General features: G+C 42.7%; 1 protein-coding gene across 1 annotated transcript in view; it reads right to left on the bottom strand.

Moving 5' to 3' along the window:
- The window catches only part of esyt2.S (extended synaptotagmin-like protein 2 S homeolog), a gene marked incomplete at its 5' end in the record, with an annotated part of 81,414 nt that extends 62,563 nt beyond the window's left edge, over window positions 1-18,851 (bottom strand). The window contains 1 exon segment of the mRNA NM_001095791.1: window positions 18,308-18,851. Coding sequence (NP_001089260.1) covers window positions 18,308-18,649 — 342 coding nt within the window.
- Window positions 18,852-22,376: the final 3,525 nt, after the last annotated feature.

The raw sequence follows: 22,376 nt of genomic DNA on the forward strand, positions 1-22,376 counted from the left end.
GTTAGTGAATTAGCGTAATTACGTCTCTTCGCCTTAGCGCAATTTCGCCTGGCGTAAGGGTTCAAAGTAGCGCTAAGGTAGGTCCACCACCAGCACCCTTTAGTACAACAAAATGACGTCACGCTGGCGAATTTGCGCTAGCGTTAGCCACTTCGCGCTTTAGTGAATTTGCCCCATTGACTCCTGATAAAAGAGACCATAAAGTAAAAGAAGCCAATTGCCACGTAGTGAGAATTTTTGGCAGGAAGAGCAGTCGATTAATGTTAATAGATTAAGGTTAATGTCAGTACAGTGATCCCATGTGAAAATGTTCATAGGGAAGAATGCTCAGAAAGCCCAGACTCCTTCAGCACTGACGCTTGAAATATAACGGGGATTTTATACAGTCATTCTTCTGCACTGAGTCAGGCCTTCCAAACGTTTGTAGCCCTTAAAGGAGAATTCAACCCGTAGTTTAAAATACCCCTCCTCCCCCACCCTTTCCTCTTGCTTTCCTCCAGTTCAGTTGTTCAGTCTGTCACCAAATTAAAGGGGTGGTTCACCTTCAAGGTAACTTTTAGTATGTTATAGAATGGCTAAGTCAATTGGTCTTCATTAATTATTTTCCATCGTTTCAGAATTATTTGCCTTTTTCCTCTGGCTTTTTGCAGCTTTTAAATTGGGGTCACTGACCCCATCTAAAAATGCTCTGTAAGGCTACACATTTATTGTTATTGCTACTTTTTATTACTCATCTTTCTATTCAGGTCCTCTCCTATCCATATTCCAGTCTCTTATTCAAATCAATATATGGTTGCTAGAGTAATTTGGACCCTAGCAACCAGATGGCTGAAATAGCAAACTGGAGAGCTGCTGAATAAAAAGCTAAATAACTCAAACACCACAAATAATAAATGATCAGTAGATCTCAAGACTCTTTCAACAAACAGCTTGTCTAAATCACCCTCCTGTTTCATGCTTTTCATTCAGATATTTATTATTTTAAGGTAACAGAAGAAATAGTTGTTACATGTACATTTTCTCATAAATCAATATTTAAATAATATTTTCCATGGAACAGGGCAATAATATATTATGGATGTAGATCATAATGGGACAACATCACTAAAAGTAGACTTCACATTAGTAAAGTATGGGCACTCCTGCTTTACATCATTCTAAAAGTCAACTCAAAGGTGAACCACCCCTTTAACAATGGTACAGACTGGAGCAATTAAATTAACTAGGGGACTATCATAAAGCAGCCCACGGGCTTCTGTTAATGGTAAGACACAGTGGGTGATTTCTAGCATAACTCCGCAGGACTGCACACTCAGGCCCGGATTTGTGGAGAGGCCCCCATGGCCCGGGCCTAGGGCAGCAGGATTTTAGGGGGCGGCATGCTACCCAATCACACCCACATTCGTTCATAAACATTGCGGAGGCGCAGGAGATACGATACTTTTTTAAATTTCCTGTACGCTAATCCCCATAGCTCTGGACCTGATGATGAAAATTTGATTGAATAAAAGGGAGGGGACAGGGCGACAAATGACAGTGGGCCTAGAGGCGCCTGCTATGTAAATACGGCCCTGTGCACACTAAGGGGCAGATTTATCAAAGGTCGAGGTGAATTTTCGAATTAAAAAAAATTCGAATTTCAAGCTATTTTTTGTGTACTTCGACTAGGGAATAGTCTAAATTCGATTCGAATTACAAAAAGCGAAATGTATCATGTACGGTATCTTTAAAAATTCGACTTCGATCATTCGCCATCTCTATACCTGCCGAATTGCTGTTTTAGCCTATGGGGGACCTCCTAGAACCTACTTCGAGTCAATTGGTGGACTTTGAAAAATCAAAGTTTTTTTTTTTGGGAAAACTTCGAATCAAATTTGATATTACTTCGTAGAATTCGAATTGGCCCGAATACGGACCTATTCTATCGAAAACTGACCTATTCAGCCAAAGAAAAACTTTGACTTAACTTCGGTTGGTCTTTTTGAATGCGAATTTTGAAGTTCTTCAAATTCAAAATTCGACCCTTGATAAATATTCCCATAAGCAGCTGAACAATTCATTTAGTGGATTCTAGGGGTCAAATTCACTATGCGCCGAAAACATGCTAGTGACGGCTTTGCACACTTCGCCAGGCGTGGTTTTGCCAGGGCTGCTCAAATTCACTAAAATCCGAAGTTGCACCCAGGGAGGCGAAAGGTAGCGAATTTGATCTATCATTTCTTCAAGCAAAGCGAAGTTACGCTAGCGATGCCTAATTTGCATACGGCGCTAAGTTAAAGTACAATGGACGTATATGTAGCAGCAAATACATTACATTACACAAGCCTGGGAAAGCTTCATAAAATAAAATAAAGTTGTTATTTTGCCCTATACATGTACCCACTGAATAGTTTAGGTGTCATATGTTAGGAAATGTATGGGGGAAGGAGGGTACCCCCAAAAAAATTTACGATCTTTTTCAGCCTATCACCCTTTAAAAAGTAAAAAGACACCAGCATTTTTAGGGACTTTTTTTGAAGCAAGTCCTATGCACTCTATTGCACTTCGCCTGGTCTGAAGTGGCGAAGGCAAGTCTGGTGGTAGAGGTAACGTTCAGTAAAATCAAAAACGTAGTGAATTTGCGTAGTAACGCTCTTTCGCCAGAGCGAAAATTCGTCTGGCATTAGAGTGCGAAGTTGTGCCAGAGTCTATCTCCTTCGCTAGCGAATTTACGCCAGTAAATCGGTGAAGTGCCAAAATCACGTCACGCCGCCCTTTTTAGTAAATGTGCCCCTAAATCGGAGCTGTATGTCTGTGTAATGTCCGTACAGGCAGGACCGCAGGAGCAGTTTCGGTGGTTAGCTAGAGACTGACTCTTCACCCTGCAGGGCTCCCATCCACATATCCAATAGAAGAAACCTGAACACAAGAGGAACAGCCATTGCTACAGTCTCCAAGGTGATCCACACAGACAGTCAATTCCTTCAGTGGCAATGAATGGGGCGGTCGCTGCACACAGAACCCTTTCAACCCCCCGCGTGTTTATTTATCTGCAGCCTCTGAACACTTCCATTATATTTAAGGGCACAGGTCTGTTATACACATACCCCTGGTAACTGAGGGGCCACTCCATAAACATTACATCAGGCTGGAAAAAAAGAGATCAGTGTCGCCAGCACTAATTGCCATGATTAAAGGGAAAAGACAGCTACAATACAATCTGCCTTTATTTCAAAAGGAATTGACGTTTTCTTCTTCTGCAAATTAAAGGGGACCTGTCACCGAGACACAAAAAGCTGTATAATAAAAGTAATTTTTTTTTCAAATTAAACATGAAATTCAAATTCTTTTTTTTTTATTACAGCATTCATAGCTGTTGTAAACGCAATTAAAAATCTCAGCTGTCAATCAACTATTGCCTGCCCCTCCTCTATGCCTTAAAGGAGAAGGAAACCCCCAGGGCGCTAAACCCCTCCCCCCTCCCCTGTGCTGCCCCCCCTCCCTCCTCCCCCCTGGCCTACCTGTCCCCCTGGGCAAATGCCCCTAACTTTTTACTCACCCCTCTGCGCAGGTCCTGTCCACGGAGTACGCAGTCGCCATCTTCTCCCACGCGCGTCTTCTTCCTGCTCTGATCGGTGTTTTCTGGCGCATGCGCAGTAGGAACAGGTACCGGTACGGCTCTACTGCGCATGCGCCGAATGTCACGAAGTTTTCCGATTTCACTTCGTGACATTCGGCGCATGCGCAGTAGAGCCGTACCGGTACCTGTTCCTACTGCGCATGCGCCAGAAAACGCCGATCAGAGCAGGAAGAAGACGCGCGTGGGAGAAGATGGCGACTGCGTACTCCGTGGACAGGACCTGCGCAGAGGGGTGAGTAAAAAGTTAGGGGCATTTGCCCAGGGGGACAGGTAGGCCAGGGGGAGGAGGGAGGGGGGGCAGCACAGGGGAGGGGGGGAGGGGTTTAGCGCCCTGGGGGTTTCCTTCTCCTTTAAGGGGAGGGCAGACAATTACTTTCACTTTCCATTCAGCACTTCCTAGATGTCACTGCTCTCCCCACATTCCCCCGTTCTCTCCACCATTTAATTGTGTAGCCAGTACATGGGGATGGACATCAGGTCCCCCATTCTGGAGCACAAACAAGATTCTGAGATGATACTGTCTTAATAACAGTGTCCACAAAATGGCTCCTGCCTGCTTGTTATAATTATGAGTTCCCAGACTGAAGGAAACAAGATTCAAAAAATATATGTAGTGTAATTAAAGTTCCTTTTGCTTAACTTATGTGATAAAATAGGATTTGGAATCATTTGTTCGGGTGACTGGTCCCCTTTAAGCACCTCCCAGTCCCCTTTAAGCACTAATCACTTATCTCCTACCCATGGCTGGTGCTCCTCTTCTTTAAGGAACGAGTCAGTAGTGATGTGCGGACTGGACTGATACACGCAGGTCGGGCGGGTTCGGGCTGACCTCGATGCCCCATTTGCGGGTCACAGGTGGAGCTCTTCTGCCTGCTCTCCCCTTCCGCAAACCTAAACTGCCGGCTTCTGACTTCTGGTTTTAGAGGGGCGGGTCTGCCCATCCTGCCCCTTTTGTGACGTCATCGGCGGGTCTATAAAAGGAAGGGGGCAAGTGGGTCCAGGCCAGGTGCACATCACTATGGCCCAGGAGTCTGGACCCAGAAATCTCTAGCTTCTATGTATCTCCACACAAGTTGTCATCCAATTTTGGCCCACTCTGCAGGAAAACAAGAGGTGCACTAGTCCATGGTAGAAGGTAAATAATTTGGGTCACAGGGGTTAACAAACTGTAACCTCTTCTATCTACTCTTCCTCAATGATACTTTAAAGGGACAGTTTACATTTAAGTTAAAGGGATACTGTCATGGAAAATAATTTTTCTTCAAAACACATCAGTTAATAGTGCTGTTCCAGCAGAATTCTGCACTGAAATCCATTTCTCAAAAGAGCAAACAGATTTTTTTATATTTAATTTTGAAATCTGACATGGAGCTAGACATATTGTCAGTTTCCCAGCTCCCCCAGTCATGTAATTCTGATAAACTTCAGTCACTCTTTACTGCTGTACTGCAAATTGTAGTGATATCACCCCCCCCACCCCAGCAGCCAAACAAAAGAACAATGGGAAGGTAACCAGATAGCAGCTCCCTAACACAAGATAACAGCTGCCTGGTAGATCTAAGAACAGCACTCAATAGTAAAATCCAGGTCCCACTGCAACACATTCAGTTACATTGAGTAGAAGAAACAACAGCCTAAAGAAGAAAGCAGTTCCATCCTAAAGTGCTGGCTCTTTCTGAAAGCACATGACCAGGCAAAATGACCTGAGATCCACCTTTACGCCAAAGTTACAACAAAAAAAAAAAAATACACTTGATGGTTCAGGAATTACATTTTATATTGTATAGTGAATTATTTGCAGTGTAAACAGTGTAATTTAGAAATAAAAACTACACCATTTACAGATTTAATAAAGGTCGAGATGAATTTTCAAATGAAAAAAATTCGAATTTAGAGCTATTTTTGTATACTTTGACTAGGGAAGAGTCCAAATTCGATTCGAATTTGAAAAAAATTAGAAAATTCGGATATCGAAATTTATCATGTAATGTCTCTTTAAAAATTCGACTTCGGCCATTCGCCATCTAAAACCTGCCCAGTAGCTGTTTAACCCTATGGGGGACCTTCTAGAACCTATTTTGAGTCAATTAGTGGAAAAACTTTGAATCAAATTAGATTAAATGCGCTATTCCTTCGGTTCATACGATACGAATTCGGCCGAATACGGACCTATTGGATTAGAAAACTGACCTATTTGACCAAAAAAAACTTCGACTTAATTTCGGTTGGTCTTTTTGAATTCAAATTTCGGAGTTTTTTCAAACCAAAATTTGACTCTTGATAAATATGCCCCTAAAAGCCCCTCATGACAGAATCTCTTTAACTTTTAGTATGTTATAGAATGGCTCATTCTAAAAAAAAGTTTTCAATTGGCCTTCATTTTTATAGTTTTTGAGTTATTTGCCTTCTTTCTCTGACTCTTTCCAGCTTTCAAATGGGGGCACCGACCCCTTCTAAAAACAAATGCTCTGTAAGGCTACAAATGTATTGTTATTGCTATTTTGTATTACTCGTCTTTCTATTCAGGCCTCTCTCCATATTCCAGTCTCTTATTCAAATCAATGCATGGTTGCTAGGGTCATTTAGACGCTAGCAACCAGATTTCTGAAATTGCAAAACTGGAGAGTTGCTGAATATAAAGCTAAATAACTCAAAAACCACAAATAATAAAAAATGAAAACCAATTGCAATTTATCTCAGAATATCACTCTCTCCATCATACAATTAACGTTAACTTTATGAGAAGCAGCAGCAGCCCATTAGGGCCTCCTAATACCCATGCAAGTGGTCTGGGACAACGGCTATGGCACACAAATAGCTTCATTTGCAAGATATATATATATATATATATATATATATATATATATATATATATATATATATATATATATATATATATAGATGTATTGTTACTTTTAAAGCTCATCGTTACGGAGATACAGGTCGTATAAAACTGCAGCTGCAAAATGAGTCAATATGCCGCATTTTAAACACACAGGCACCGGTGAATCGTGTAATTGTAGACATAAGGACATTTTCCAGCCTCTTTATAAATAGCCAAGATGTCAATCAAGCAGGCCAGACATACATCTCCCCTTTAACCCTTTGCCTATGACAAAGCTGAGCAAATACACTGATGTTTCCCTGAGCAGAACAAGCGAAGCAAAAGGCAAAGGACTCTCAGCAGCCAATGCAGCAGCTGCTATATTCATATTACACATGGGGCAGAATTTAAAGGGACACTGACAGCTCAGCATTGAAGATGGAATTCATGCAGACGTGTCGTCCTAGTATTCTAAGGATGGCACTTAGTTTTGCACAAGTTACTTATTTTTAGGACATTCCGAAAGAAAAGGCCTAACTGTCAACTGAGCACATTAGGAAGTCAGGTTGGTGTGCGTCTTGCAGGGAATTAAAGGAATAGTTCAGTATAAAACTAAAAACTGGGCAAATGGTTAAATGAAAAAGTTTGGGAACCCCTCTCAGCCTGCATTAATTTACTCCACTTTCAAAAAAAAGATAACAGTGGTATGTCTTTCATTTCCCAGGAACATCTGAGTACTGGGGTGTTTTCTGAGATTTTTAGTGAAGCAGTATTCAGTTGCATGAAAGTAAATCAAAAAGTGAAAAACTGACTGTGCAAAAATGTGGGTATAATTGTAATTTTGCTAATTTGAATGCATGTAACTGCTCAATACGGATTACTGGCAACACCAAATTGGTTGGATTAGCTAAATTAAGCCTTGAACTTCATAAGCAAGTGTGTCCAATCATGAGAAAAGGTATTTAAGGTGACCAATTGCAAGTTGACTCTCCTCTGAAGAGTGACAGGATCGGATCCTCAAAGCAACTCTCAAAAGATCTGAAAACAAAGATTTTTCAGTATAACGGTTTAGGGGAAGGCTACAAAAAGCTATCTCAGAGGTTTAAACTGTCAGTTTCAACTGTAAGGAATGTAATGAGGAAATGGAAGGCCACAGGCACAGTTGCTGTAAAACCCAGGTCTGGCAGGCCAAGAAAAATACAGGAGCGGCATATGTAGAAGATTGTGAGAATGGTTACAGACAACCCAAAGATCAACTCCAAAGACCTGCAAGAACATCTTGCTGCAGATGTATCTGTACATTGTTCTACAATTCAGGACAATTTGCACAAAGAACATGTGTATGGCAGGGGGATGAGAAAGAAGCCCTTTCTGCACTCACGCCACAAACAGAGTCACTTGCTAAAAGCTCATTTAGACAAGCCACAGTCATTTTGGAACAAAGTGCTTTGGACTGATGAGACAAAAATGGAGTTATTTGGTCATAACAAAAAGCGCTTTGCATGGCTGCATTCCAAGAAAAACACCTGCTAGCTACTGTCAAATTTGGTGGAGGTTCCATCATGCTCTGGGGCTGTGTGGCTAGTTCAGGGACTGGGGCCCTTGTTAAAGTCGAGGGTCCGATGAATTAAACCCAATATCAACAAACTCTTCAGGATAATGTTCAAGCATCAGTCACAAAGCTGAAGTTACGCAGAGATTGGATATTCCAACAAGACAATGACTCTGAGGGTGAGGCCAGATATGGTGTTTTTACATTGCGTTTTAAAAAAAACTACCACTGAAACTAATGGAAAACGCACTATTGGCAATTCTCACAGGGCACTTGCACGCTGAAATCCGCCACAGGATGCCAGTATTGGCGTTTTTTAACAGAAACGCCAATACGTCAAGAAACTACCAAATCAATAGACTCTATGGGATCTGCAAGTTTGAAACCACACGTAATGTAAATACGCAGCGTATTTTAAATATTCGAGAGGTAAATGACACATATACGTTTTTAAGGCCGGTGACGTAATTACGTTGTGTATTGATTGTCATTCCTGCTCCACTTTGCATGTTAATAGTTTTCCTATTTCTAAATAGCTGTTCTATTTTCTATTTCCAGCCAGCGGAATTATGGGGAACGAGAACAATGAGAAGTGCATGTTGGGAAAAGAAACCTACGTGCGGAAAAACACATGTTGACGGTCACGTCTGGTTTAAGTGACGTATTTACGCAACGTAAAATGCAACGTAAAAACGGCATGTCTGGCCTTGCCCTAAGCACACTTGGAAATCTACACAGAAATTTATGCAGAGGGAGAAGTACAATATTCTGAAAAGGCCGTCACAGTCCCCCCGACTTGAATATCATGGAAAATCTATGGGATGATTTGAAGCAGACTGTTCATGCTCGGCAGCCATCAAATTTAACTGAACTGTAGAGATTTTGTATGGATGAATGATCAAAAATCCCACTATCCAGAATCTAGACACTCATCAAAGGCTATAGGAGGCTCAACCAAGTATTTATGGAATCTCTCTGTTGGGGTGCCCAAATTTATGCACTTGTATAATTTTGTTATGATGCATACTGCATGTTTTCTGTTAATCCAATAAACTTTATGCCACTGCTGAACTTTATGCCACCTTTACACATTCCCCCCTTACAGTCATCCGTGTCCCAGAACATGCCCCAAAACAAGATTGGGCAGATCAGCTTTTTAATGTCATTAAAAATGTATAGACTTATTTAGTAGAACACAGGCTGCAGGCGAGGCATAGACTAGGCAGGAGAAGGCTGCACAAAACACACAACTCCCCTTAGCAATGGAAACTTAATACCTAGCGAATAAAATCCCCCAGTCTGATAAAATACACATCAAACTGATGCCAGGAGTCACAGAGCGTTATAATAATATGATCCAACCACCAGCAACTGAGAACATATGAATTTTATAGGTACAGGTATAGGATCTGTTATCCAGAATTCTCCAGAAAAGGGATATTTCCGTAATTTGGATCCCCATGCATTAAGTCTACTTAAAAATAATTTTAATATACAATAAACCCAATAGGACTGCTTTGCCTCTTTGTGGAAAATAAAAGAGCATATCAGCAGTAATTCTGCTTCAGCGTCCTGTCTGTTCTCAACTTTTGTGAAGTTACATTACTGAATATTGGCGCTAGGACGGAGCGCCAGTGAGACAGTTACAGGACTGGCGATACTCTCCACCGTGTATATATCTACCATTGTGCTTTGCCTCTAATTAGGATTAATTATGTCTTACTTGGGATCGAGTACAAGGTACTAGTGAAGTGCGGGTAGGCCCGATACCCGCGGGAGCTGCAGGTTTACCCGCAGGTTTGGGCCGACCCTGCATCTCCATTTGCGGGTTGAGCTCTTCTTCCTGCTCTCCCCGCCCACCACCCAGAACTGCCGGCTTCCTGCTTGATTTTTTAAAGATGCCGCCTCCTGCCCCGCCCTTTTTGCGACATCATTGGAGGGGCGGCGGCGTGGGCCTTAAAATGGAAGCAGGAATTCGGGCAGGTTGGTGAAGGGCGGGTTAAGGTCGGGTGCGGGTTCAGGTTCACCCGACCCGCACATCACTACAAGGAACGGTATCTTTATTACAGAGGGGAAAAAAAGATACATTTAAAATTTTAATTTTTACAAATTAAAATCTGAATTATTTGATAAAAATTGAGTCTATAGGAAATTACCTTCCTATAATTCAGAGCTTTCTGGGTAATGGGTTTCCAGATAATTCACACTAATTCTAAATTTACGGGAAATCATCATATTATATTCAGCCAATGAATGCAAAACGGCAGCTCCCACTCAAATATATATGAATAAATAAGTAATACTATATATATATACATACATACATACATACACACACACACTGGTAAAAAAAGGGTATATTTTCTATATAAGGAATGTTGCACTGAGCAAGCCCTGTGTCTTTATTTTTGTCCCTTAAAAAAAGTGGAATATCGGCTGCGTCTGCATCTGCATCCAACAGTCGTGTCGCATCGAATCAATGCTGCGACACCATGCGACAATGCATTCACCTACCTTATTTTTCTGCATGCGTTTTGTCGCAGCACGTCGGATAGCGCCAAAAACGTCCATGTAGTCCTACCCTTAGTTGCATAAAAACCAGGTGTACTGCCAAACAGAACCTCCTTTAGACTGTCAATCCACTTAGGAGCTACCAAATAGCCAATTACAGCCCATAATTTGCACAACCAGGGACTTTTTTTTTATGCCGTGTTGCTTCCCAGCTCTTTTTACATTTGAATGTGGCTCATCGGTATAATAAAGTTGGGGATTCCGGCTTTATAAGTCCGGGTATCACCATCAATCTCCAATCCACTGGCGTCCCACTTAGGGAAACCCTGCCCGTACTGATACTGCTATTTGGAACTGTCTAGACTCAATAGGGACCACTGGCTGGTAATGTACATGGTAAATAAGAGCTGCATTAGGATTATAAAAGGCAGGACTAGGGGGTAGTCCAAGTACCCAACTGAAATGCCGGGGCTGGTGGGTTTTGTTGTAATATTTCATTCATACGTATATTTCATTCAGAGAACGACGGCCGCTGCATAGTGCGAGTCGATGAAATGCAAGCCTAATCCTACTCACACTACAGACAGCTGCGCTACTGCTACTCGCCTGACAGTTTCAGTGAGAGTGATATTGGTTTGGCTGCGGAAATGCAAACAAGCTGCCCTGAACTACAACACAGGACCCTCATAGAGCCACATAATGTCATGGAGGGGTCCAGCCATGATACCAACCAAGCCAGGGTGTAATTCTTTTCTCTACTGGATACTCCTGAAACACTTGTACAGCACAGTTTTTGTTATCTATACTTCCTATAATCCAACAGCTGCTGGATCAATATTGGAAACCAAACGATTTAAAAAAATATCAGTGTTTGGCCTTGCTGCAGTACATGACTTATTGCAGCCTTGTATGGTAGGAGACAGAACTGTGGATTCGGAGTCGGAAGCAATTAGGTATCTGGAGTCGGAGTCAATAAAAACGTACAGACGTTGACTCCCAATAACTTTAAATACAAGCATTGAAAAAAAACTTTCATTTTTTTTTCATTTTTTGATTATGTTCCTTTAAAGGTGAGCAATTCCTTTAAACTGTGCAGTGAAACTGTTATGCACCTAATAATGCGCATGAACAGCTCTAATGGCCCCATTTTGCAGTTCAGGGAACCCTCGATAATACAAACAGTGGCATTTATTCATGCAGGGGTCAATGCAATATCTTTAATACTAGCTGTATTTTTATTTATGCATTTTTGAATAATTATATAAAACAACTGGCTTGGACAAGGTAATAGCGATGACTTTTAATTGAAAGGTACTTTCACCCAGACTAGAGAAGGTTTTGCTCAGGGTGACAAAATGCCCCATGGGGCAGATTCACTAAAGGGCGAAATGCCTAACGTAAACGAAAATTCGCCAGCATGACATCATTTCGGAACTTCGCCGATTTCCTAACGGGCGTAGGCGTCATTTAGCTAGCGAAGTAGATAGAGGCTAGTGTTGTTTCACACTCTAAAGCCAAGCCAATTTTCACTCTAGCGATCGGACGTAACTCTGCAAATTCACTTGAGATGCGGATTTTACTGAGCAATGGAGTGCATAGGACTTCCTGAATCTTCTCTTACTTACATCATATTTTTATTGCAAAAAAGTCCCAAAAAAAGCTGGTCTTTTCCTTTTTTCTGAGTGATAGCCTGCAAAGGTCTGCAAATTTTTTTGGGTAACTGGGTTCTCCCCTCCATTTTCTAACATATGGAACATAAACTATACAGTGGGCTCATGTGTAGGGCATTATAACAGCTTTATTTTATTTAAGGTTCCCTGGACTTGTATAATGTAATGTTTTTGCTGCAACATATACGTCCATTGAATTTTATCATTTCCCACTGTATGCAAATTAGGCAACACTAGCGAATCTTCGCTTTGATTACCGAAATAACACTAGCGAAAATAAGCCAGCGCTCGGCGACCCTGGACACAACTTTGGAGTTTAGTGAATTGGCGTTGTCCTAGCGAACTTACGCCTGGCGAAGTGATGCGATGGCTGCGAAGCCGTCACTGGCGAATTTTCCCCGGTTAGGGAATTTGCCCCCATGTGTCATTACCCTTGGAACTCCACTTACTAATCAGGCCCTCGAGTGGGAGTCAAATCTACTGTCTAACTCTGTTTAAAGGAACAGTAACACCAAAAACTTTAAGTGTTTAAAAGAAAGACAATATAATGCACTGTTGTCCTGCACTAATAAAACTGGTTTGTTTGCTTTAAAAACTCTACTATAGTTTATATAAACAAGCTGCTGTATAGCCATGGGGGCAGCCATTCAAGCACAGGATACACAGTAGATAACAGATAAGTACTACTATAGTTTATATAAACAAGCTGCTGTGTAGCCATGGGGGCAGCCATTCAAGCACAGGATACACAGTAGATAACAGATAAGTACTACTATAGTTTATATAAACAAGCTGCTGTGTAGCCATGGGGGCAACCAATCAAGCACAGGATACACAGTAGATAACAGATAAGTACTACTATAGTTTATATAAACAAGCTGCTGTGTAGCCATGGGGGCAGCCATTCAAGCACAGGATACACAGTAGATAACAGATAAGTACTACTATAGTTTATATAAACAAGCTGCTATGTAGCCATGGGGGCAGCCATTCAAGCACAGGATACACAGTAGATAACAGATAAGTACTACTATAGTTTATATAAACAAGCTGCTGTGTAGCCATGGGGGCAGCCATTCAAGCACAGGATACACAGTAGATAACAGATAAGTACTACTATAGTTTATATAAACAGATATGGTATGCAGAATCCCACTGTATACTACAGAGCTTATCAGCTGCTTGTTTATATAAACTATAGTATTACTTATCTGTTATCTACTGTGTATCCTGTGCTTGAATGGCTGCCCCCATGGCTAAACAGCAGCTTGATGATATAAACTATAGTAGTACTTATCTGTATCTACTGTGTATCCTGTGCTTAAATGGCTGCCCCCATGGCTACACAGCAGCTTGTTTATATAAACTATAGTAGTACTAGAAGTCCAGGCTGGATGTAGCAAAATGACAAGCACAAGGAGCTTCTATATAAAAGGCCCGAGCTGCTGAAACTATAGTAGTACTAGAAGTCCAGGCTGGATGTAGCAAAATGACAAGCACAAGGAGCTTCTATATAAAAGGCCCGAGCTGCTGAAACACCGAGATGGTACAAACACCTGTGCTACACAATGTCAGTAGACTCAAGATTATTTTCAGTCCCTGTACAGAGTCATCTTTTGTTACGAGGACAATCGGGAGGGTGTCGGCTCACATATAGAAAATAGCTTGCCCACGTGTTAATATGGACAGCTGCCAGACAGGAACACCTTGCTTCTACTCCAATGAGCTGTCCTTCAATCTGCCTGATGGCTAGAAGCTCCCTGGGCACAGTGAGACAGAATGGAAACGTACTATAAAGGAAACATTAAACTCACAATAGCCGCAGCTTCCGATTGCACAGTGGAAATAAATGTTTACATGATGTACAGATTGGCGTTTTAAGGCAATGTGCACTTGGTCTTTAAAATGTTTGTTCTGGGTTATAATCTAGTTGCTTGGGTGCCAATACCCTAGAAACCAGGTACAGATTAATAGGAAAGGATCCCCAGGATAAATCTTCTTATGAGTGTCAGTGACCTAAGAAACCAGACTGCAATTGAGAGTCGTATTTATTTACCCTATCTGTCTTCTGGTTCTGACTTGAAACAATGTAGCCGAATGATGGCTTTATGCACAGACAGAGAGATGTTGCTTTCAGTTATGTGTTCATCTCATCTGTCCTCTGTTTCAAGAGTCAGAACCAGTTACAAATAAAACAAATGAAATATTGGTTTACCCCACCGGTCATCTGGTTCTGACTCTTGAAACTATGTACCCCAGTGATGACAGCTTTAGCTACACTGTTTCAAGAGTAATAAAACAGCAGAGTATAGACTATTTACCAAGAGATATATACCGATTTCAGTTATATTTACAAATAAAACCACTGAAACATTTGTTCATCCCATCTGTCCTCTGTTTCAAGAGTCAGAACCAGTTACAAATGACTGAAATATTGGTTTACCCCATTCTCTTGTTCTGCCTCTTGAAACAATGTAGCCTAATGATGATGGCTTTAGCTACATAGTTTCGGGAGTAAGAACCAGCTGAGTATAGACTATGCGCAGACAGAGAGATGTTGCTTTAAGGTACTTTTACCAATAAAACCAATTTCCCCGACCCTAACCCGCCCTCCCTTGGCCCGCACTTCCTGGTTCCTTTTATAGACCCGCCCCATTGATGATGTCACAAAAGGGGCAGGACGAGCAGGCGCAGCGTCTATAAAAGCTGAACCCGGAAGCCGGCATTTGACGGTGACGGACAGGGAGAGCAGGAGAACAACTCAACCCACACCTGCCCACAACGAAGCGTGCAAGGTCAGCCCGAACCGCGGGTAAACCCGCGGGTATCGGGTCGGCCCGCACATCACTAGTTCATGCCATCTGTCCTCTGTTTCCAAGAGTCAGAACCAGTTATAATTAAAACAAATTAAATATTGGTTTACCCCATCTGTCTTCTGGTTCTGACCCTTGAAACGATGTAGCCCAGTGATGATAGCTATAGCTACACTGTTTCAGTAGTAGTAGTAAAAAATAGAGTATAGACCAGGGGTGCCCGAAAAGGTAGTTTGGTATTTACCAGTAGATCTTTAGCTGGTGATCAGTAGCTGTACAGTGCTTTGCCCTCAAGAAGTGCTATACAAATTAAAATATACATAAATTTACAAATAAAACCGCTGAAATATTTGTTTATGCCATCTGTCCTCTTGTTCTGACTCTTGAAACAATGTAGCCCAATGATGATGGCTTTCGCTACACTGTTTCCGGAGTAAGAACCAGCAGAGAATAGACTACACATAAAACGAATGAAAACCTTTAAATAATGTATACTGGAAGGTTTTTTGGATTTTCTTTTACTGTGCAAAAAAAACAAAAAAAGTTTTGGGTGTCGATTCCCTTTATAGACAGTGCATTATATAATCTAACGTATATGCAGGCATGCTCTCCAAACATATAAGTCATTAGAATCTACATATGATTAAGAGACATATAAAGAGAAAACTCGGGCTGTAGAGGAAGAGACTTTGATGTGTGTGACTAATGCTGAGAGTATTCACGTCTAGTTCTGCGCACAGCAAATTACAAGGAGGGGTTCTGCTGGAGGAACACGTCTTCCTTGTATTACACACAGGCAAAGTTGCTCTGCTATAGAAGCAACAGCAGCACTGAAGTATTGATCAGGCAAGGAGATATGGGTAATTATTAACTGCGTGGAACTCTCATGGGCTGATTACAGGTCATTACCAAGCAGGAAAAGCAATAATGGATCTCCAATGTGATTACTCCCCAGAGACTAAATAGGAGCACATAGGAATGGCAGGTACTCCCCAATAGCCAAAGGGCTAACGTTGCCAGAGGCATATGCAGGCCTGCAAAACAGGTAACTGTCACCCAGTTAGGGAGCCACTCACCCAATCAGATCAGTGACTAGTTCGTTCTACTGATACCCATAACCAGCCCCTAAACAAAATACAGGCCACAAGCACCGTGACCAGATCACTGTAAGGGAGAACTCACTCTGAAACGCAAAAGAAGTCCAGCAGCAAGCTGGTTAAATGATCAGATATCACCCAGAAGTCTGACTGTGAATTTAGCCAGTGCATAAGGAATTCCGAGCAAAAACAGCTTATTTGCCAACTTGTACCCAGACAGTTCAGAAGAAGCGGTTACCAACCAATAAGTCTTACAGTATACTCGTGTTTATCTGATCCATCACTAATTGTACCTACTGAAGGGAACCCCGATATTTTTAACTTGTGAGTAAAATGTAAAAAGAGCACTACTCTCCCAGGCAGGCAGGCAGTACAGGCACTTAGTAGTAATACTCTCCCAGGCAATCAGTTTAGGCACTTACAGTAGTACTACTCTCCCAGGCAGTCAGTACAGGCACTTACAGTTGTACTACTCTCCCAGGCCGGCAGTCAGTACAGGCACTTACAGTTGTACTACTCTCCCAGGCCGGCAGTCAGTACAGGCACTTACAGTTGTACTACTCTCCCAGGCCGGCAGTCAGTACAGGCACTTACAGTTGTACTACTCTCCCAGGCAGTCAGTACAGGCACTTACAGTAGTACTACTCTCCCAGTCAGTACAGTCACTTACAGTAGTACTACTCTCCCAGGCCGGCAGTCAGTACAGGCACTTACAGTTGTACTACTCTCCCAGGCAGTCAGTACAGGCACTTACAGTTGTACTACTCTCCCAGGCAGTCAGTACAGGCACTTACAGTTGTACTACTCTCCCAGGCAGTCAGTACAGGCACTTACAGTTGTACTACTCTCCCAGGCAGTCAGTACAGTCACTTACAGTTGTACTACTCTCCCAGGCAGGCAGTCAGTACAGGCATTTAGCACTAGGGATGGGCGAATTTGACCCGTTTCGCTTTGCCAAAAATTCGCCGCCAACGCACATTAAAGTCTATGGGCGTTGAAATTTTTTTGTGGCGTGGCAAAATATCATACAAGTCTATGGGCGTCATTTCCGCGGCAAAACAAGGCGAAAAAATTCGCCCATCCCTATTTTGCACAGTACTAGTCACCCAGGCAGGCAATCAGTACAGGCACTTAGCACAGTACTAGTCAGTCAGTGAGCAGTACAGAGGGGGTCCCAGAGCCCCTGTGAGTAGCAGCAGTACTCACTCAGGCAGGCAGGCAGTACAGGCACTTACAGTAGTATTACTCTCCGATGCAGTCAATCAGTACAGGCAGTCAGTACAAGCACTTAGAGTAGTACCACTCTCCCAGTCAGGCAGTCGGTACAGGCAGTCAGTACAGGCACTTACAGTAGTACTACTCTCCCAGGCAGGCAGTACAGGCACTTACAGTAGTACTACTCTCCCAGGCAGGCAGTACAGGCACTTACAGTAGTACTACTCTCCCAGGCAGTCAGTACAGGCACTTACAGTAGTACTACTCTCCCAGGCAGGCAGTACAGTCACTTAATAGTACTACTCTCCCAGGCAGGCAGTACAGGCACTTACAGTAGTACTACTCTCCCAGGCAGTCAGTACAGGCACTTACAGTAGTACTACTCTCCCAGGCAGGCAGTACAGTCACTTAATAGTACTACTCTCCCAGGCAGGCAGTACAGGCACTTACAGTAGTACTACTCTCCCAGGCAGTCAGTACAGGCACTTAATAGTACTACTCTCCCAGGCAGGCAGTACAGGCACTTACAGTAGTACTACACTCCCAGGCAGTCAGTACAGGCACTTAATAGTACTACTCTCCCAGGCAGGCAGTACAGGCACTTAATAGTACTACTCTCCCAGGCAGGCAGTACAGGCACTTACAGTAGTACTACTCTCCCAGGCAGTCAGTACAGGCACTTACAGTAGTACTACTCTCCCAGGCAGTCAGTACAGGCACTTACAGTAGTACTACTCTCCCAGGCAGTCAGTACAGGCACTTACAGTAGTACTACTCTCCCAGGCAGGCAGTACAGGCACTTAGCACAGTACTATTCAGTGAGTGAGTAAGAAAGTAAGTGAGTGAGTGAGCAGTACAGAGTGAGTCCCTATGAGGAGCAGCAGTACTCACCCAGGCAGGCAGACAGTACAGGCAGTCAGTACAGTAATAGTCAGTGAGTCAGTGAGTGAGTGAGTGAGTGAGCAGTACAGAGTGTGTCCCTATGAGGAGGAGCAGCAGTACTCACCCAGGCAGGCAGGTCGGTGGAGGCGATGTGGTGCTTGACGGACTTCTCCTCGTTCTCCAGGAAGGCGAGAGCCCGGTACAGCCGCGAGTTCTTGTTGCCCTTATTCCTCCGCCACCAGAGCAGCAGCACCAGAGCGATGAGCAGCCAGCTGAAGCTCAAGCCGAAGTATCCCAGCACGTACACGGGGAAGATGAGGATAAAAGTCTTGGAGAACTGATAGAAAAGCCCCGCGATATCCACGCTGATCATTCCCGGCTCCTCGGCTGCAGGAGGGACCCCAGGCTGCACATTCTCTGCCGGGGAAGGCGGAGGCCCCTTCTCTGCGCTGCTCTCGGAAGACATCCCGGGTACAGAGAGGCAGGCGGCGGGTGTACGGGGTGAATTGACTGCGCCTGAGAGAGATTTGCCCCTCTTCCAGCCCTGCCTCAGCCCAACACCTGCATGGGAACTCCGCTCTCACCAGCGCCTTTCCCTTCCGATCCTCTGCCGCTGTGTGGCACTGCCAGGCACAACCCAATACAACCGCAGCCACTGAGGTGGGTCCAGGCACTCCTCACAGTACAGGCCCCGCCCCCTACATATCCCTGCTTCTGATCCATAGTCGCGCCAGAAACTCCGATAAGCCACGCCCCAACCATCAGGACCCGCCTACCGCCCCTCCTCTTCCCTCCCACCTATACCAGGCACGCAGCACTGATTTCCCTCTGCAACTTTATTTAAACAAACATCCTAACAAACAGGGGTTATCTGTGCTGCTGCTGTGTGGAAAACTTCAATAAACATAATTATTATTCTGTGCGTGGGTTATTTCTTTTTCTCCTGTGAGTGACACAAAAATAAAAGTACTTTTTCGGTGTAGATGCCCCATAAACATTGTTACCATCATTCACAATGACACTCTTGCAGGGAAACCACATAATTACCACATAATACATAGCACTCATGGTTACACTTGTTTTTAAACATGAATTGTGGGTTGTGCCGCCATTGAACATGGAATTTGACACCTGATTGCTAAGCACACTCACCCTAGCAACCAGGCTGTATAACAGACTGCTACTTCATGAGGAGAGATTTAGCCTTAAACTCCCTGAATACTATAGCATTGCCTTTTGTCTCTCTGATTGCTCCTTTGCAGATGCCAGTTTATGCCATTATTAAGGAGTACAAGTAAAATATGCAGCTTCCATTAGTCACGCACACGTGAGATTAAAGGGCTAATGTTCTACTGTAATCGAGTACATTTACTAATAATAAAAAAAATTCAACACAATCCCACATTTTATCTCTCACAATGCAGCATTCTTTAGACTTTACTGCTCAAGTTACCACAGTGAATTGCCCCCTGCTGCTAGACACAATGTAATTTTGCAATCTGACACAAAGAAAAACAGGCACAGACTGGCAGGGCCGAAACTAGGGTTGCCACCTTTTCCGGAATAAAATACCGGCCTTCCTATATATTTATGTTTATTCCCTATTAATAACATTGGGATGAACCATCATTTTTACTGGCCAGATGGCATTTCTGGCCGAAACTAGGGATAGGCAGAAGAGGCACGATCTTACAGGGCTGCTCTTGCCATGAGGCAAAGTGAGAATCTTACCTCAGACGGCATTGAGCGTCCAGTAACTAGGAGCAACCAATAACCTGCCTCTGGTAACTTTTAGAGCCAAATTTCCATTTTTTAACACAGAAATTCGTGCAATAGCGCTCACTGAACTAGCAATGGACCCGCCCCAATGCTAAAAGTTGAAATTGCGGAGTGAGGGGGGGGCAGCATCGGGGCTGCTGCTTCAGGCAGCTTCTGAAACGCTGCTGCGTGCCTAGGTTGCAAATAGGGTTGCCAACTTTTCTGGGAAAAAATACCGGCCTTCCTATATTTTGCTATTTCTGTCCTATAATAACATTGGCATCGAGCACCATTTTTACCGGCTGAGCCGGTAAAATGCCAACCAGGTGGCAACCCTAGACGCCAGCATGGCTTGGTACTGATTAGTGGATTCTTATAAATGCCAGAGGGGGCTGCTATAAATTAAACCTGGGATTTACACCTGACTGAACCAAGGTGTAAGTGAGTTCTCTGGCACGCTATAGGGCTGTGCACTGCCCAAGTTACAAGTATTATACACACACATATCTAGCACTACAATAATGAGGACGAAGGCTTTCTGTATACATGTTTCTGCATCTAGCACTGTGCCTGCAAATAGCAAATGAGCCCAGAATGTCATGTAGGTGCCCTATGGTTGCCAGCTGAGCAAATGAGAGAGTGCAGATAAGCAGGAGAGGTAGGGTCAGCTTCAGTGTGGGTGAGGGATGAGTTTTATTTAGCAGGTACAGACTGCATAAATTTATGAACATTTTAATTTTGACAAGTAACATTAATTGAATTCAGACCATCTTGGTCAGGAATCTCCACTGGAATCCTAAGCATTTGTGCATATTGGGTGCAGGGAAGCCTGAAGAATCTTTGTATTTGCTAAACCTTGAGTCATACCGCCACACATACCTTCCATTTCCAGTGTGTTAGTCCTCTCTCTTTATTCTACTTAAACCTCACCCAATATGGCCTTGCCAGTTCCCCTAGCCATTAGAGTTTCCACCTTAGTTGCCACTCTCCTAGTTCACACAGGATTTTATGGGGGCTCTTCATTTTTATTATGATGTAGAGAGTGATATTGTGAGACAATTTGCCATGGTTTTCATTTTTTATTATTTGTGGGTTTTGAGCTATTTAACTTTTATTTTCAGCAGCTCTCGAGTTTGCAATTTCAGCAATCTGGTTGCCAGTGTCCAAAATACCCTAGCAACCATGCATTGATTTAAATAAGAAACTGGAATATGATTAGGAGTGGGCCTTAACAGAAAGATGAGTAGCAATTGCAATAATTATGTAGCTTTACAGGGCATTGTTTTTTTAGATGGGGGGTCAGTGGCCCCCACTTGAAAGCTGGAAAGCATCAGAAGGCAAATAATACAAAATTTAAAAAACAAAAATATAATGTGTCAGTTATAAAGTTACTTAGAATTAGCCATTCTACAACATTCTTAAAGTTAGCTTAAAAGTAAACCACCCCTATAAGGTTGCAGAGGGCTCTTCAATGGATGCAATCTAATGAATGTACCACATTTAACTGAACATATAAATATGGATGATCCATAAACACAAACTACCCCTAGATTTCCCACTGCAGAAGAACGTCTTCATGTGGTAGAGATAATTAAGGGCAGTAAAGTTGATAAACAAGCAGGAATATACAGAACTATAATTGAGTATCCAATTTACTATAATTATACACATTAACACTATGTTTATGTTTCTTCCTAAAATAATTATTTTGTTTCACGTGACTTGCCCTCTGGAAGCACAAACCTAGTACAAATATATGCTGGCTGCTAGGTGACACTCAGTTTACCATAAATCCAACTCTGACACCATTGTTGTAATCTTTCATAATAGCCAATATAAATATATTATTTTAAGATTTTTTCTTCTAGTTTTGTTTTACCATATTGTACTTTCCATTGTTTTTAATCCGTCTGGCCACAGCCTTTCTAGCTCTTTGCCGTTTATTTAAGCCATAAACTGGCTTGTGCTGTGAATTCAACATTTTTAAGGGGACAATATTGGTCAAACTTAACTCCCCAGTGCACAAGTCATCCTGTGTTTTACAAAGGCCAAATTCCTATTACTTTTTAAAACTGCTGTATGCTTATATTTAGCCAGACATCCAGAAAAGGAGTGCAGGTGCCAATCATACTGTATATAAACTCCTTAATGCTATAATTCCCTTCCACCGGTTCTCAGACTTTTTGGTTTCAGACCCCATTTGCTTATGAAAAGGCATGCTTTTATTAGTTCAGGAATATTCAAGGCAAGGGTATACCTTTTTTAAAAATCTAACCCTCATTGGCTTTCCCCAGACTTTGGAAAACAATGTCTTACAAAAAGCCTTCAGGGGCATGGCCTTGCATGACAGGTTATGTCTCCTGACATCCCTGGAGGTGTAACAAAGTGAAAACAGCTTCTGGTAATGGAAAAGTATGATATTAGTAGGCACAAGA

Source organism: Xenopus laevis, chromosome 6S (assembly GCF_017654675.1).
Source record: "Xenopus laevis strain J_2021 chromosome 6S, Xenopus_laevis_v10.1, whole genome shotgun sequence".
Lineage (NCBI taxonomy): Eukaryota > Metazoa > Chordata > Amphibia > Anura > Pipidae > Xenopus > Xenopus laevis.